At 38.6% G+C, this 13,373-nt stretch overlaps 2 protein-coding genes across 4 annotated transcripts; one reads left to right on the top strand and one right to left on the bottom strand.

Moving 5' to 3' along the window:
• Positions 1-1,383: 1,383 nt before the first annotated feature.
• On the top strand, positions 1,384-8,976 carry LOC110928539 (putative ABC transporter B family member 8). 2 transcript variants are annotated; one of them, XM_022171551.2, is made up of 9 exons: positions 1,384-1,822; positions 2,054-2,108; positions 2,210-2,388; positions 2,978-3,435; positions 3,521-4,061; positions 4,310-4,489; positions 4,581-5,864; positions 6,734-7,158; positions 8,393-8,976. In XM_022171551.2, the coding sequence occupies exons 1-9, from the start codon at positions 1,595-1,597 to the stop codon at positions 8,745-8,747; spliced, it is 3,705 nt and encodes a 1,234-aa protein (XP_022027243.1). In that variant the 5' UTR covers positions 1,384-1,594; the 3' UTR covers positions 8,748-8,976. The 2 variants fall into 2 exon arrangements, with proteins under 2 accessions (XP_022027243.1, XP_022027244.1); XM_022171552.2 differs by having other exon boundaries at positions 6,743-7,158; positions 8,393-8,930.
• Positions 8,977-11,346: 2,370 nt separating this feature from the next.
• LOC110928540 (acetylserotonin O-methyltransferase) lies at positions 11,347-13,158 on the bottom strand. Of its 2 annotated transcripts, none has more exons than XM_035987332.1 (2): positions 12,386-13,157; positions 11,347-11,804 (listed from the first exon to the last, which is right to left on the bottom strand). In XM_035987332.1, the coding sequence occupies exons 1-2, from the start codon at positions 13,148-13,150 to the stop codon at positions 11,493-11,495; spliced, it is 1,077 nt and encodes a 358-aa protein (XP_035843225.1). In that variant the 5' UTR covers positions 13,151-13,157; the 3' UTR covers positions 11,347-11,492. The 2 variants fall into 2 exon arrangements, with proteins under 2 accessions (XP_035843225.1, XP_022027245.1); XM_022171553.2 differs by having other exon boundaries at positions 11,417-11,788; positions 12,386-13,158.
• Positions 13,159-13,373: the final 215 nt, after the last annotated feature.

Here is a 13,373-nt window from a genome sequence, read left to right on the forward strand (position 1 = left end):
CCCCGTTAAAAAAACTTAACGGAGTTATGTTTTTTTCCAAATTACAAACAATTTTTTATGGCTTTTGATCAGAACGACAAGACGAGTCCATTCATGTAAAACTTACCGCGAAACGGTACTCCAAACGATGAAAACAACGTTTCAAGTCGGGTGTTTAAATTTCCAATTAACAAAAATCAACTCATTTGGAGCACCATGTCGAGGTAAGTTTTACATCAATGGACTTGTATCGTCGTTCTGATCAAAATTCCTAAAAATCTGTTTGTAATTTGTAAAAAGGCTTAACTCTGTTAAGTTTTTTTTAACGGGAGACTGGTGTAGGAAAAATAGATGAAAAGTGGGACTAGTGGGGGGAATATTCAAATGTGAGACTGTTTCGGACCAATGACCTCTAGTTGGGATTATTACAGGCCAATTCCCTTTAATTTTATGGTATGTAGTTTGGTGTGTAATGTAATGGTATACACTTGGATTTGTAGTGAACATTTCAAAGGGCTAAATATTTTTGCTTGATGATTTAGCTGTCTAATTTCCTCGCCCCCTTGAGAAGCGTGTGTACATTTACCAAAAGCCTGTACCTTTGGTTGTTTTAATGATTTTTAGGGTATAGAGGATGCAAGAAACTTAAATTAAGGACTACGCTTTTGCTTTAAAAGCTACTGATTCAAATTAACAGTTGTTGTGCAAGTTTGATTGTTATTGTCGTTGGTTCTTCTCTAAATTATACTTTTACTTTTTATGGGTGTTTTTCTTTCTCCTTATTTGTCAATAATAGATTGAATGTTGTGACAGGGTTGTTATAACTTATAACACACGGGTTCACATATATAATATGCTATGGACTTAACCGCCTCTTTGAATTACTTAAAAAAGGCACTACATCATCGCAACGCGCGACAGATAAATTACTAATTTATCACAGTTATATGTGTTCTAGGTATCAAAATATCAAATCATCGTCAATTTCGCAAACACTCAAAACTAATTATCATGATGTCCCCTAAACTATACCCTTTGAAAAGATTGTCCCATTTCGATCACCCAAAGACACAAGTCTTCATTCGACAATTCAACATATGCCTTATTTGTGTTAGATTTTTGTATCGGTTGATCGAATGAGTAAATTTTCTATTTTAGTTGAAACTAAAACGCACTTAAAATCATATGATGTGATGTATGATATCTGATCCGTTTTAACTCAAACTTAACTCAAATTAAACGATTACATATTTTAACTTGTTACAAAACTCAGTTTAAATTACTAGCAATCTTTTTGTGTATTTAAATATAAGAATTCTAAAGTAAGACACCATTTGAAAATAATAATAAAATATTAGTATATAATAATACAAAAGGAGAATGACCAAAATCAACATCTTTTCCATGCTTATTAATTATTATTCTAGTATACTCATGTACAAATTATTCATATTCAATTCCCTACACATCTTTTCACAAAACATATATACCAACCACAATAATACCAAAATCCAAATATATCTATAAATATACATGCACAAATATTCAAACAAAGCAAAGGGTGTTCCATATACATCTTGTGCTACTTGTTGTTCTAAGAAGCTTCACCTAAACCATGAGTTCTCCGACGAAATCGCCGGAGAAGAAGCAGTCGATAAGGATAATATTCCGGTATGCCGATTGGTTCGACAAATTGCTCATACTATTGGGCACACTTGGAGCCATTGGTGATGGAGCTTCTACAAACGTTTTACTACTTTTTGTTAGTCGTTTGTTTAATCATTTGGGTTATGGTAGAGGTGTTCAACACAACCCGAAAAACTTCATGAACGAAATCGGAGAGGTTAGCTAGCATGCATTTTTATTCTAGCTATGCGACGATTTATTTCGTTGCAAATGAGCTTTGTAGCACGAAAATAGTCTGGTTTTGGGTTGTGATCATATCTAATCCTTTTAACAAATATGTATTGTTTTTGTGTTCACTTATTTAACTCGTTTAATTAAAGGGTGGTGTTCTGGTTGATCTGTTTAACCCGTTTAACTTTGTTTTTGTTTTTGTTTTTGTTTTGTACAGTGTAGTTTAGCTTTTGTGTACATTGGATTAGGAGTTATGTTGATGGCTTTTATGGGTAAATTTTTCTTTTCTTTTTGTTTGATCTTGTTCTATAAACATACAAAACCGAAAAACCCATAACTAGATTCGGTTTTTCTTCTTTGTGGGGGTTTACAGAAGGGTATTGCTGGAGTAAAATAAGCGAACGACAGGTTTTGAAGATTCGATACAAGTATCTGGAGGCTATTTTGAGACAAGAAGTTGGTTTTTTTGATTCACAAGAAGCAACAACTTCAGAAATCATCAATAGCATTTCTAAAGACACCTCACTCCTACAAGAAGTCCTTAGTGAAAAGGTAATAACATTAAACACTCGGTTATCATCGTATAAATTACTTGATTTATACGTTATGTTCGTCACAAATCCGTCGAATCATATAAAGGTAAGTGCCAAATGAGTCAAACATGATAAAGTCACCAAAAATCTATTTACAATATGTTTCTTAATCTTAATTATTGCATAAATTATGTATTAGTTTTGATATAAAAAAGTGTTTTCCAACCAACCCGTTTACACTCGGGCCTATTTTGATCCATTACCAGTGTCGGAATCATAATCTCTTGATCTAAGGGCGAATGCATAAATTTTTTTCATATTCCAAAAACTATTTGCGTTTTTCTCACCGAAAAAAAGGTATCAAAAAAGAATTTTACTATATAGTGGAAAATTTCATGTTTTTGTCAAAAAGCATAAACTTTCCTCCGTAAAAACGTTTTTCTTAAGGAATCATGACAACGACAATTAAAAGGTCAAACTCACAATTTCGTTACAGAAGAACCCGCTTTTTTATATAGCGAGTACCTGTAAACTGACGCACCAGTGGACCCTCTTTACCCCCCCCCCCCATACGCATCATACTAATGTTTTGTTTGGCTATGTCGTAGGTGCCAAAATTCTTGATGCACACATCAGTGTTCTTATCAGGACTAGCATTTTGCACATACTTCTCATGGAGACTGTCACTAGTCGCTTTTCCGACGCTAATATTCTTAATAATCCCGGGCCTTATTTATGGAAAATACCTCTTATTTTTGTCTAAAAAATCGTTCCAAGAGTACGCTAAGGCGAACAGTATCGTGGAACAAGCTCTTGCTTCTATAAAAACCGTCTATTCATTCACTGCTGAAAAGACGATTGTCAATAAGTACTCAACGATCTTGGACCGCACAACGGAAATGGGATTGAAGCAAGGCATTGCTAAAGGTCTCGCGGTTGGGAGTACCGGGCTTTCTTTCGCGATATGGGCTTTGGTCGCTTGGTATGGAAGCCGTTTGGTTATGTATAAAGGCGAAAGTGGCGGGCGGGTTTATGCATCCGGGCTTTCTTTCATTTTGGGTGGATTGTAAGCAATTTGACCCATTAACCTAACTGACCGGCCCGTTTTATCTATTTGACCCATTAACGCAACTGACTGGCCCGTTTTGCAGATCACTTGGGATGGCATTACCAGAACTGAACCACTTCACAGAAGCATCAGTAGCAGCATCAAGAATATTCCATAGGATCGACCGAATCCCAGAAATCGACGGTCACGACAACAATGGGCTTGTACCCGACACGATTAACGGTCAGATCGAATTCGAAAACATCGAATTCACATACCCTTCAAGGCCAAACTGCATTATTCTCAAAGAGTTTAACTTGAAAATCGAAGCGGGAAGCACCGTTGCTCTTGTGGGTGCAAGCGGGAGTGGTAAATCGACCGCCATTGCTTTAGTTCAACGGTTTTATGATGCAGATCGCGGTGTTGTTCGGGTTGATGGGTTGGATATAAAGAAACTGCAGTTGAAATGGTTGAGAGCACAAATGGGGTTGGTTAGTCAAGAACACGCGCTGTTTGGAACGTCGATTAAGGAAAATATAATGTTCGGAAAGATTGATGCAACCATGGAGGAGGTTATCGCGGCTGCAACGGCTGCTAACGCTCATAATTTCATCCGCCAGCTTCCCGAAGGATACGAAACAAAGGTAAGCTTCAAAATTCGAACACAAACATCCCACGAAAAAAAATCTGGTTTTGGGTTGTTATATCTAACATTCTAACCTGGGTCATGTTGGGGTTGACATGTTCAACCCATTTAATTAAACAAGTCAACCCAGCAACCCATTTACAACGGGTTTAACCCCATTTATTACAACCCACCAACCTGTTTAACACATTTATCACAACCCAACCTTTTTAGAAAAAAGTATTAACGAGTTTGTTGATTTTAAAGGTTGGCGAAAGAGGGGCGCTTTTATCCGGTGGACAAAAGCAAAGGATCGCTATAGCTCGAGCGATCATCAAGAACCCGGTGATTCTTCTTCTAGATGAAGCTACAAGTGCACTTGATTCAGAATCAGAAAAGCTTGTTCAAACAGCTCTTGATCAAGCTGCCATGGGAAGAACAACAATGGTAAAAATAAATATAACTTTTAGACTTCAAAATCTTCATAAATAAACGTTCGTAGAAGCACACGCTAAATCTTGATTGTTGATATTAACAGGTTGTCGCACATAAGCTCGCGACGATACGAAATGCAGATGTGATTGCCGTTATGAGCGAAGGCAGTGTAATCGAACAAGGTTCACATAACGATTTGATCAATAGCAACACGGGTCATTACGCTCGATTAGTCAAACTTCAAAGGCAATTCAGTTCATTTAACGAACACGAGAATAGCACCCCGGTGGCGGTAAGAAGCAGTGCTTCAAGGTTAAGCACTTCTAAATCGAGCCCGGCCCTGTTCGATTCACCAATGCCTTGTAATGATCCGCAGTCGTTATCATCATCGAACTACCCTCCACCGTCGTTTTCTCGGCTCCTTTTGTTAAACTCGCCAGAATGGAAACAAGGGTTGATCGGTAGCCTTGCTGCCGCCGTGTTTGGGGCGGTGCAACCGGTTTACGCGTTGACAATCGGAGGAATGATTTCGGCGTTTTTTGTACAGAATCACGAAGAGATGAACGCGCGAATCAGAACTTATTCGGTTATTTTCTGTTCGCTTGCGGTCATTTCGATTCTAGTTAATCTTTTACAACATTATAACTTCGCTTACATGGGTGAACAATTAACAAAAAGAATCAGATCAAAAATGCTAGAGAAAATTCTAACGTTTGAACCGGCTTGGTTCGACGATGAATATAATGCTAGCGGTGCGTTATGTTCTAGACTAAGTAACGAAGCGTCAATGGTTAAATCGCTTGTGGCTGACCGGATGTCATTACTAATCCAAACGGGCTCGGGTGTCTTAATCGCGATGATTATGGGTCTAGTCGTGGCGTGGAAGCTCGCACTTGTGATGATCGCGGTTCAACCACTCACGATTCTTTGTTTCTACGCAAGAAAAGTATTGTTGTCTACAATGTCGGCTAACTTTATCAAGTACCAAAATCAAAGTACTCAGATCGCTGTTGAGGCTGTTTACAATCACAGAATCGTGACTTCGTTCGGGAGTTTAGGGATCGTTCTTCAGATATTCGATAAGGCTCAAGATGGGCCGAGAAAGGAAGCGAGAAAAAAGGCATGGTTAGCTGGAATAGGGATCGGTCTGGCGCAAGGGTTAACGTTTATTTGTTGGGCTTTGGATTTTTGGTATGGTGGGAAGCTGGTTGATGCTGGGGAGATATCGGCTGGGGATGTTTTCAAGACGTTCTTTATATTGATCAGCACCGGAAAGGTTATAGCTGATGCTGGAAGTATGACTTCTGATATCGCTAAAGGCTCCACAGCTGTTGCTTCCGTTTTCTCCATTTTCGATCGCCAGTCACTCATCTCCAGCAATGCTAATGTAAGTAATTAAGTAAATCTTTCTTTCCTTTCATGTTCACATCTTCATTGAGACATTTTAATCTAACAAATCGCCTGCTAAACTATATATCAAACACCTTGCACGCATCCATTTTATCGAAAACCTTGCATGCAGCGCATTTTATCGAACACCTTGCGTGCAGCATATTTTATCGAACACCTTGCGTGCAGCGCATTTTATCAAACACCTTGCGTGCAACATTTTTATCAAACACCTAGCGTGCAACGCATTTTATCAAACACCTTGTGAGCAGTATTTTTATCAGACACATAGTGTGCAGCCGACAACCTTTTGTGCACCCCTTTATTTTTTTGAAACATTTTATCAAACACCTTGTGCGCACACATTTTATCGAACACCTTGTGTGCACACACATTTTATCAAACACGCAGTATTTTTATCGAACACCTTGCGTGCAGCATTTTTATCGAACACCTTGCGTGCAGCATTTTTATCGAACACCTTGCGTGCAGCACATTTTAACGAACACCTTGCGTGAAGCACATTTTATCGAACACCTTGCGTGCAGCACATTTTATCGAACACCTTTGCAGTATTTTATCAAACACATAGTGTGCAGCCGAAAACCTTGTGTGCACCCCTTTTATCAAATACCTTGTGTCACACACCTTTTATCAATCACCCTGTGTGCACCCCTTTATTTTTTTGAAACATTTTATCAAACACCTTGTGCGCACACATTTTATCGAACACCCTGTGTGCGCACACATTTTATCGAACACCTTGTGTGCGCACACATTTTATCAAACACAGCAGTATTTTTATCGAACACCTTGTGTGCACCCATTTATTTCTATCAAACATTCCATCAAACACCTTATGTGCAGCATTCACAGGACGAAACCGAATCCACCGGGGTAAAACTAGAAAAACTCATCGGCGGAATCGAGATAAAGAAGGTAGATTTCTCCTACCCAGGAAGACCCGAGACCCCAATCTTGCGAGACTTTTGTTTAGAAGTAAAACCCGGAACAAGCATCGGATTGGTGGGTAAAAGCGGGTGCGGAAAGTCCACTGTAATCGCATTGATCCAACGATTCTACGATGCAGATAGAGGTACAGTGAAAGTTGATCGAGTTGACATACGAATGCTGAATATTGAGTGGTACAGAAAGCATATGGCACTCGTTAGTCAAGAGCCTGTGCTGTATTCTGGTACGATTCGGGATAATATTATGTTTGGGAAGATGGATGCATCGGAACAGGAGTTGATTGAGGCTGCTAAAGCTGCAAATGCTCATACTTTCATCTCGTAAGTTCGTTAATAAATGTTTTGAAAACCGGACCGGACTACCTGGTTTGATTGAAACTGACCGATAATTGGTTGAGTTGTTAATAAATGTTTTGAAAACCGGACCGGACTACCTAGTCTGATTGAAACCGACCGATAATTTGTTGAGTTGTTAATAAACGTTTTGAAAACCGGACGCCGGGACGGGCTAGCTGGTCTGACCGAAACCGACCGATGTACCGGTTTGATTACTAGCAAATGTACCTGGACCGAGCGTTTTTTATTGAATTAGACAAACACTTTGGATCTTACCTCTTTACGTCAGTGGACCGTTTTGTGAGACATGGCGGTTGGTCTGGTTTTTAAAATGTTATACACGATTAACGCTTATTTAAAAGTTTGAGTAAATTGCCAAAATCGTCCCTAAGGTTTGGGCATGTTTGTCATTTTATACAAAACATTTTTTTATACCATACAGTCCTTCACTTTTGGGATTTTTTGCCATTTTCATCCAAACATCTGACTTTTTTGCCAAAATCGTCCATGAGATTTAGGATTTTTTGCCATTTTCATTCAAATGTTTGATAGAAAAAATAAAGCAAATTAGACGTTTAGATGAAAATGACAAAAAATTTCAAAAGTGGAGACTATAAGGTACAAAAAAAATTGTTTTGGATGAAAATGACAAAATGTCCAAACCTCAGGGATGATTTTGACAATTTACTCTAAAAATTTATTATACGAAAATCAAAAATTAATTTTAAAAACCGGACCGAATTGAGCAGTCGGATCGAAACGGACCATTATGCCGGTTTGATTACTATCTAATGTACTTGGCACAAACAAACCAATTTTATTTTATCGAATCTGATAAAATCGATGAAAAATTTGTGAAATACTTCGGGTCTTGTTTCTTTATGTTGGTCGACCTTTTTATTGGACTGGACTGTTGAATTTTGGTTGGTCTAGTTTTTAAAACATTTTATGTGAAAATAAAATTTATTTACATTATTTTCATCTCTATACAAGAAAATATAAATATTTTATCCATTGTGTGCAAAATTTAGTTTTAATTTAATTTATTTTTTTTATCATTTAATAGAAGTAACTTTATGCAAACTGATAAAATACATGGTGTTTGGTCACTATTTTATGTGTCACACATGATATAACGATTAAAAAACATTTTAAACCATTTTACTTACAAAATGAAAGCTATATTTTGATGTCATTATTTAACCTCTATCTATTATAGATCACTTAAAGATGGATACGACACCGAGTGTGGTGAAAGAGGTGTTCAACTATCAGGAGGACAAAAACAAAGGATCTCGATTGCTAGAGCGATTATTCGAAACCCAACAATATTACTATTGGACGAGGCTACAAGCGCCCTGGATGTCCAATCGGAGCATGTTGTTCAAGAGGCATTGGATCAGATTATGGTGGGAAGGACAACGGTCGTGGTGGCGCATAGGTTAAACACAATTCGAAACCTTGATTCCATTGCTTTCGTTTCTGAAGGAAAGGTTGTCGAGCAAGGAACTTTTAATCAACTCAAGAATAAGAAAGGGGCGTTCTTCGAACTAGCTAATATTCAAAAAGCTTGAGTATTATCTTGATTATATATGTAAATTTTTAGTAACGAGTGTCGTGATAACTAGAGGCACGCACTTGTAATTGTGTAACCGTTAGGTAGTGTGGTTTTACGCTGATAATTAAGATGCAAGATCTAGAAGATAGGGGCTTGAATCTGAACTATTTTTAAGTAAAATTTTAGTATTTGTGCTATGGATGTTGGAATCTTTTCTTTTTAGACATTTTATCAAGCACGTTGCGTTTTAAAATGTTTAAAACACTCGCGTGTAAAGGCAAAAGGCAACCACAAGTTATGCTTTGTGCTGATTGTTATTATATTATATATAATGGTTATATTCCACAACTCTTCAATGGTGATAACTTTTAGGATCAAAGGAAAGTGAATCTACACACAAACATAATAAACACGCAGACATGATACAACGACGATAAACAATAGACTACACAAGTATTTTAAATGGTTCGGCATCAGTCAGAAACCTACATCCACGGGCTGTAACTAGGTGAACAACTTAGAAACAAGAAAACCGAAACAAGCCTTCCAACTCAAAGCCAAAATAGGCCCAAAAGGCCTTCACCCCTTAACAATAACTTCCATGCAAAGATATGTTTCTAAGTTTAAGTTTGCAAGCCAACGTGGACCAACAAATAAAAGCACAAATAAGGTGACACTGATGAGAAATATGATAGATAACTCGATACCACCAAGACTAAGTGATTATCATAATATCTTGCATTGGGACAATACCGTAAGCAGGTATGGTTTGACCTAATTTTCATTTGAAGTTTTTTGTTGGTTTATTTAGTTTAGTCCCTCTTAGCTCAAATGAGGTGTCGGGTGCTACTTAATTTACTGTGTCGTTGAATACGGGCCGTATGGGATGTGGTGGCACAGAATTAAATGTAATGGAATGTTTTGTTTTGACTTGTTGTATATGGGCCGTATAACATTATAATACGGCCCGTATAATGTTATACGGCCAAAGTTGACTAATTTGAAGGGTTTTTGAAGTTTTAGGGTTTTAACACACGTATACGGCTGTATATTCGGCAAGATATTACAAACTCTTCATATAATAAAGTCGAAAATTATATACGGTCCGTATATAATTTTTTTTTTTAAACCAAAAGAACATATAATAAGTTTTTGGATATACGAGTATATTAGCAATAAACGTATACGTACGGGTGTTGAATAATTTTCGACTTTATTATATTAAGAGTTTGTAATATCTTGCCGATTATGTTATGCTAGTATTTTTAGGTTAATAATCAATATATACAAACAACAAAACATGTGCATACGACAAACAATTCGATAACAATCATCAACAAACAAAATACAATATAAACAAAAGATAAATATTTACAATGTTTCAAATCTAAAACAACAAACAATAAGCAGCTACAGTTGCGCCGGTGGTGCAGCGCCAGCTCGTGGAGGTAGGGGCGCGCTCGCATGCGTAGTAGTGATGGCCTCCACCATCCATTATATGTCGCTTCGTACGACAGCTACATCCGACCGTACAGCAGCTACATCCGACTCGACCAGAGTCAGTCTCTCCTCCAACCCCGGTGGAGGCATCACACGTTGCCTCACGCTCTGTCGCTCGTACGGGCGCTCAACCGATACATCCTCCGCCCCTATCAGCGAGATCGACCACAGGCTCGCCGCCCCTTACCCTCACCACCTTTACCCCCTCTCCCCCCCCTCGGCCTCACCCTCGCCGCCCTCGCCCGGGAGTGGCTGCCCCGGGTTCCACTTCGTCTGACCTTCGTCTAGCAACCATATAACCTTGATCTTGTCCGTCAACACCAGGTGAGCAATCTTCATCGAGACTGTTGTATCCCTGCCTGCTGGGACAAGAGGCGCCAGTGCTTCGCCAGGTGGGTGACGAAGCCGCCACAGGAGATGTGGCTAGAAACGTGTTTAAACACGTACTCGGTAAAGTATGTGGCCAACTTGTATGCCAAGTTGCCCCCCACCACCGGTAAGTAAGCCATGTAAACACAATAGGTCATTCTAGGTGACCCACTCCCTGCTATCATGCCAACCCGTAATCATCACGGTAATACATCGATAGAGGTATCAGTGCAACGGGTCGTAAATGCGCGACATCCGCACCATCGGGGATCACGAACGCATGTCGCGAACTCCCCAACCCCTATAGTGCGCCACCATGTCCACAACACGTCAGATGTCGTGGCGACCGGTGCATCTAAAAAAACGTGTGACTGGGACTCCTCATGTGTGTATTGTCCCGTCGCCACCGCAAACTGGAGGAGCGTCAACCGGTGAGGCTCCCCACAAAGAGTAAAGGTAATAGTGGTTGTCCTCAAAAAATGCTCCAACTCTCGACCCCTTGTATCCACAAAAGTAAACGTACACAAAAACTCTAAAGTAATCTCCCTGTGGGCCCGCTGTCGGGCAGACTCAAATAAACGAGCCCACGGGGAGGTGGCTGGTATGATCGCCCGGACCCGATCCATCAATCCAATGTCGGTAAAAAAGGTAGTATCAATGGTCCGGGGAGCATCCAAAACCATCTCACGAAGTCTACACTTTATTCTATACGGGCCATATAACCTTATACGACCGTATACAGCATGTGAAAATAAGATTTTGGGGTGTGGGATAATTAGGTCCCTTAATTTATTTTAGAATAAAACAACATTGCAATTGATAAACAAAGAAAAACAACAATACATTATTCAAACACAAATAGTAAACCCACCGAGTAAAAACCAAGATACATTCAAGGATACACTTCAATAACAGATTGTGGTGCTTGAATATGTTTTATAGTGTAGCGAGTGAATCCAGCCTCATGAAACACATACGACCATTCTGCTAACGTCCGCTCTTTTCCTTTGTTAGTATAAGTCATCATAGTCAAATCAGACACCAATCGCACCCCTTTGAACCTGTGATCTTCTTCGCGTTCTAATACAATATCAACAATAATCACCTTCCCGTTATCTTGTGGAATAGCCTCTCGACATTTTCTTAGTATCGCAATGCATTCCTCGTCCGCCCAATCATGCAGATTTTCTACAACATCCAAAAACTTAGTCATTACTTAAAATATGATTACTAAGACTTTACATTCAATCTCATAGAGTACTATTAAGTCCTTATCAATTTATAGCGTTCGTTTCATGGATTGTAATGGAAATGGAATGAGAATTCACGCAGAAATTGAAATTTGATTTGTAATTTAGGTGTGTTTGTTTTGTAAAATGGAATGAAATTTGGTTGGAATTAGAATATAGATTCCCTTCCTTATAATGTTCTTCGGTTCCAATTAATTTTCTTGTTGAAACCAACAAAATAAGGAGTGAAATTAACATTCCAATTCTCTTAAGATTCCATTACATTATGTGAAACGAACACTACCTAAAAATAACTAATAATTATGACAAGTCAACCTAAGATATATGTATTTTGAGAAAAAAAAATATATCACACAACAAAACAAAAAGAAAGGAGAAGGCATGTAGATATAAAACTTATAGCACAAGTATAGAAAATTAACTAGACTAGACATATCTCTATGTTACTACTTTATTAAGCATCTATATTATCATCCTTTTAGTTATTCAATATCATTTTGTTAATTCTATGTATCAATCAATTTTATGGACTAACCATCATATAAACTGCATCAGCTTTGGGAATATGATCAAACATATTGCCTCCAAGATGTTCAACACCTCTACAAGCCGGAGCCGAAGACACCACATGAGGGAGGTCGAAATTAACCCCGTTGATCCACGGACATGCCTCGACAATCAACCCTATAGCCGTCCCAATGTTGCCACCAACATCCACCAATGTCCCCAGCCCCTCAAACACCTGTGGACAACCCTCCAACACCGCTGCCATAGTAAGTCGAGCATCACACGCCAATCCATCGTTGAACAACTTACTTTGATCAGGATTCGCAGCAATAAATTCCCATAAATCTTTTCCGTAAGCGGCCTTAAATGGTAATTCTTTGTTATCCAACACCCAACCACTTAACTTGCCCCATGGAGCCAACATTTCTGGATTGCTTACCAAAAGCACCAAGTCAGCCATGCTATGCTTTCCATGTCTAGTTAGGAGTCTAGATACCGGGCTTTGAATGTATCCGACAAATGTTTCGGATATTGGCTTTTCTTGAAACACTTTATAGTGGATCAAGAACCTCATGACCCGATGCAATGAAGAGCGTGAACACCCTATCTCCGACGCTAGGTCAGCAAGTGTTATCGGGGATTCATGCTTTTCGAGAATATCGGGTATGCCTAGCTCAATGGCACATCTGAGAAGAGCAAGGGGAGGGAAACCACAAATATGGTTCCATATTACTTCTTGTGGTGTCACTTCTGTTTCTTCTGATGTAAGTGTCTCTCTTGTTTTTGTAGCCATTATTTTTTTTCTCAAATTGGTACAAAGGATGTGAGATTCTGCATACTATAAATAGCAAGAAAGCTTGCATGGTTAGATTTTGTTTAATATTTATTTCATCCAATTGTAGAAATTGAAATTGTTTTATTATTTTCATTAATAATTGACACCGGCCCACCTTCACTATATCATCTTGTATTTAATCACTTGAATAATCCATATGGCTTTTTAAATAACATTATAA

Source organism: Helianthus annuus, chromosome 3 (assembly GCF_002127325.2).
Source record: "Helianthus annuus cultivar XRQ/B chromosome 3, HanXRQr2.0-SUNRISE, whole genome shotgun sequence".
In the NCBI taxonomy this organism is placed as follows: domain Eukaryota; kingdom Viridiplantae; phylum Streptophyta; class Magnoliopsida; order Asterales; family Asteraceae; genus Helianthus; species Helianthus annuus.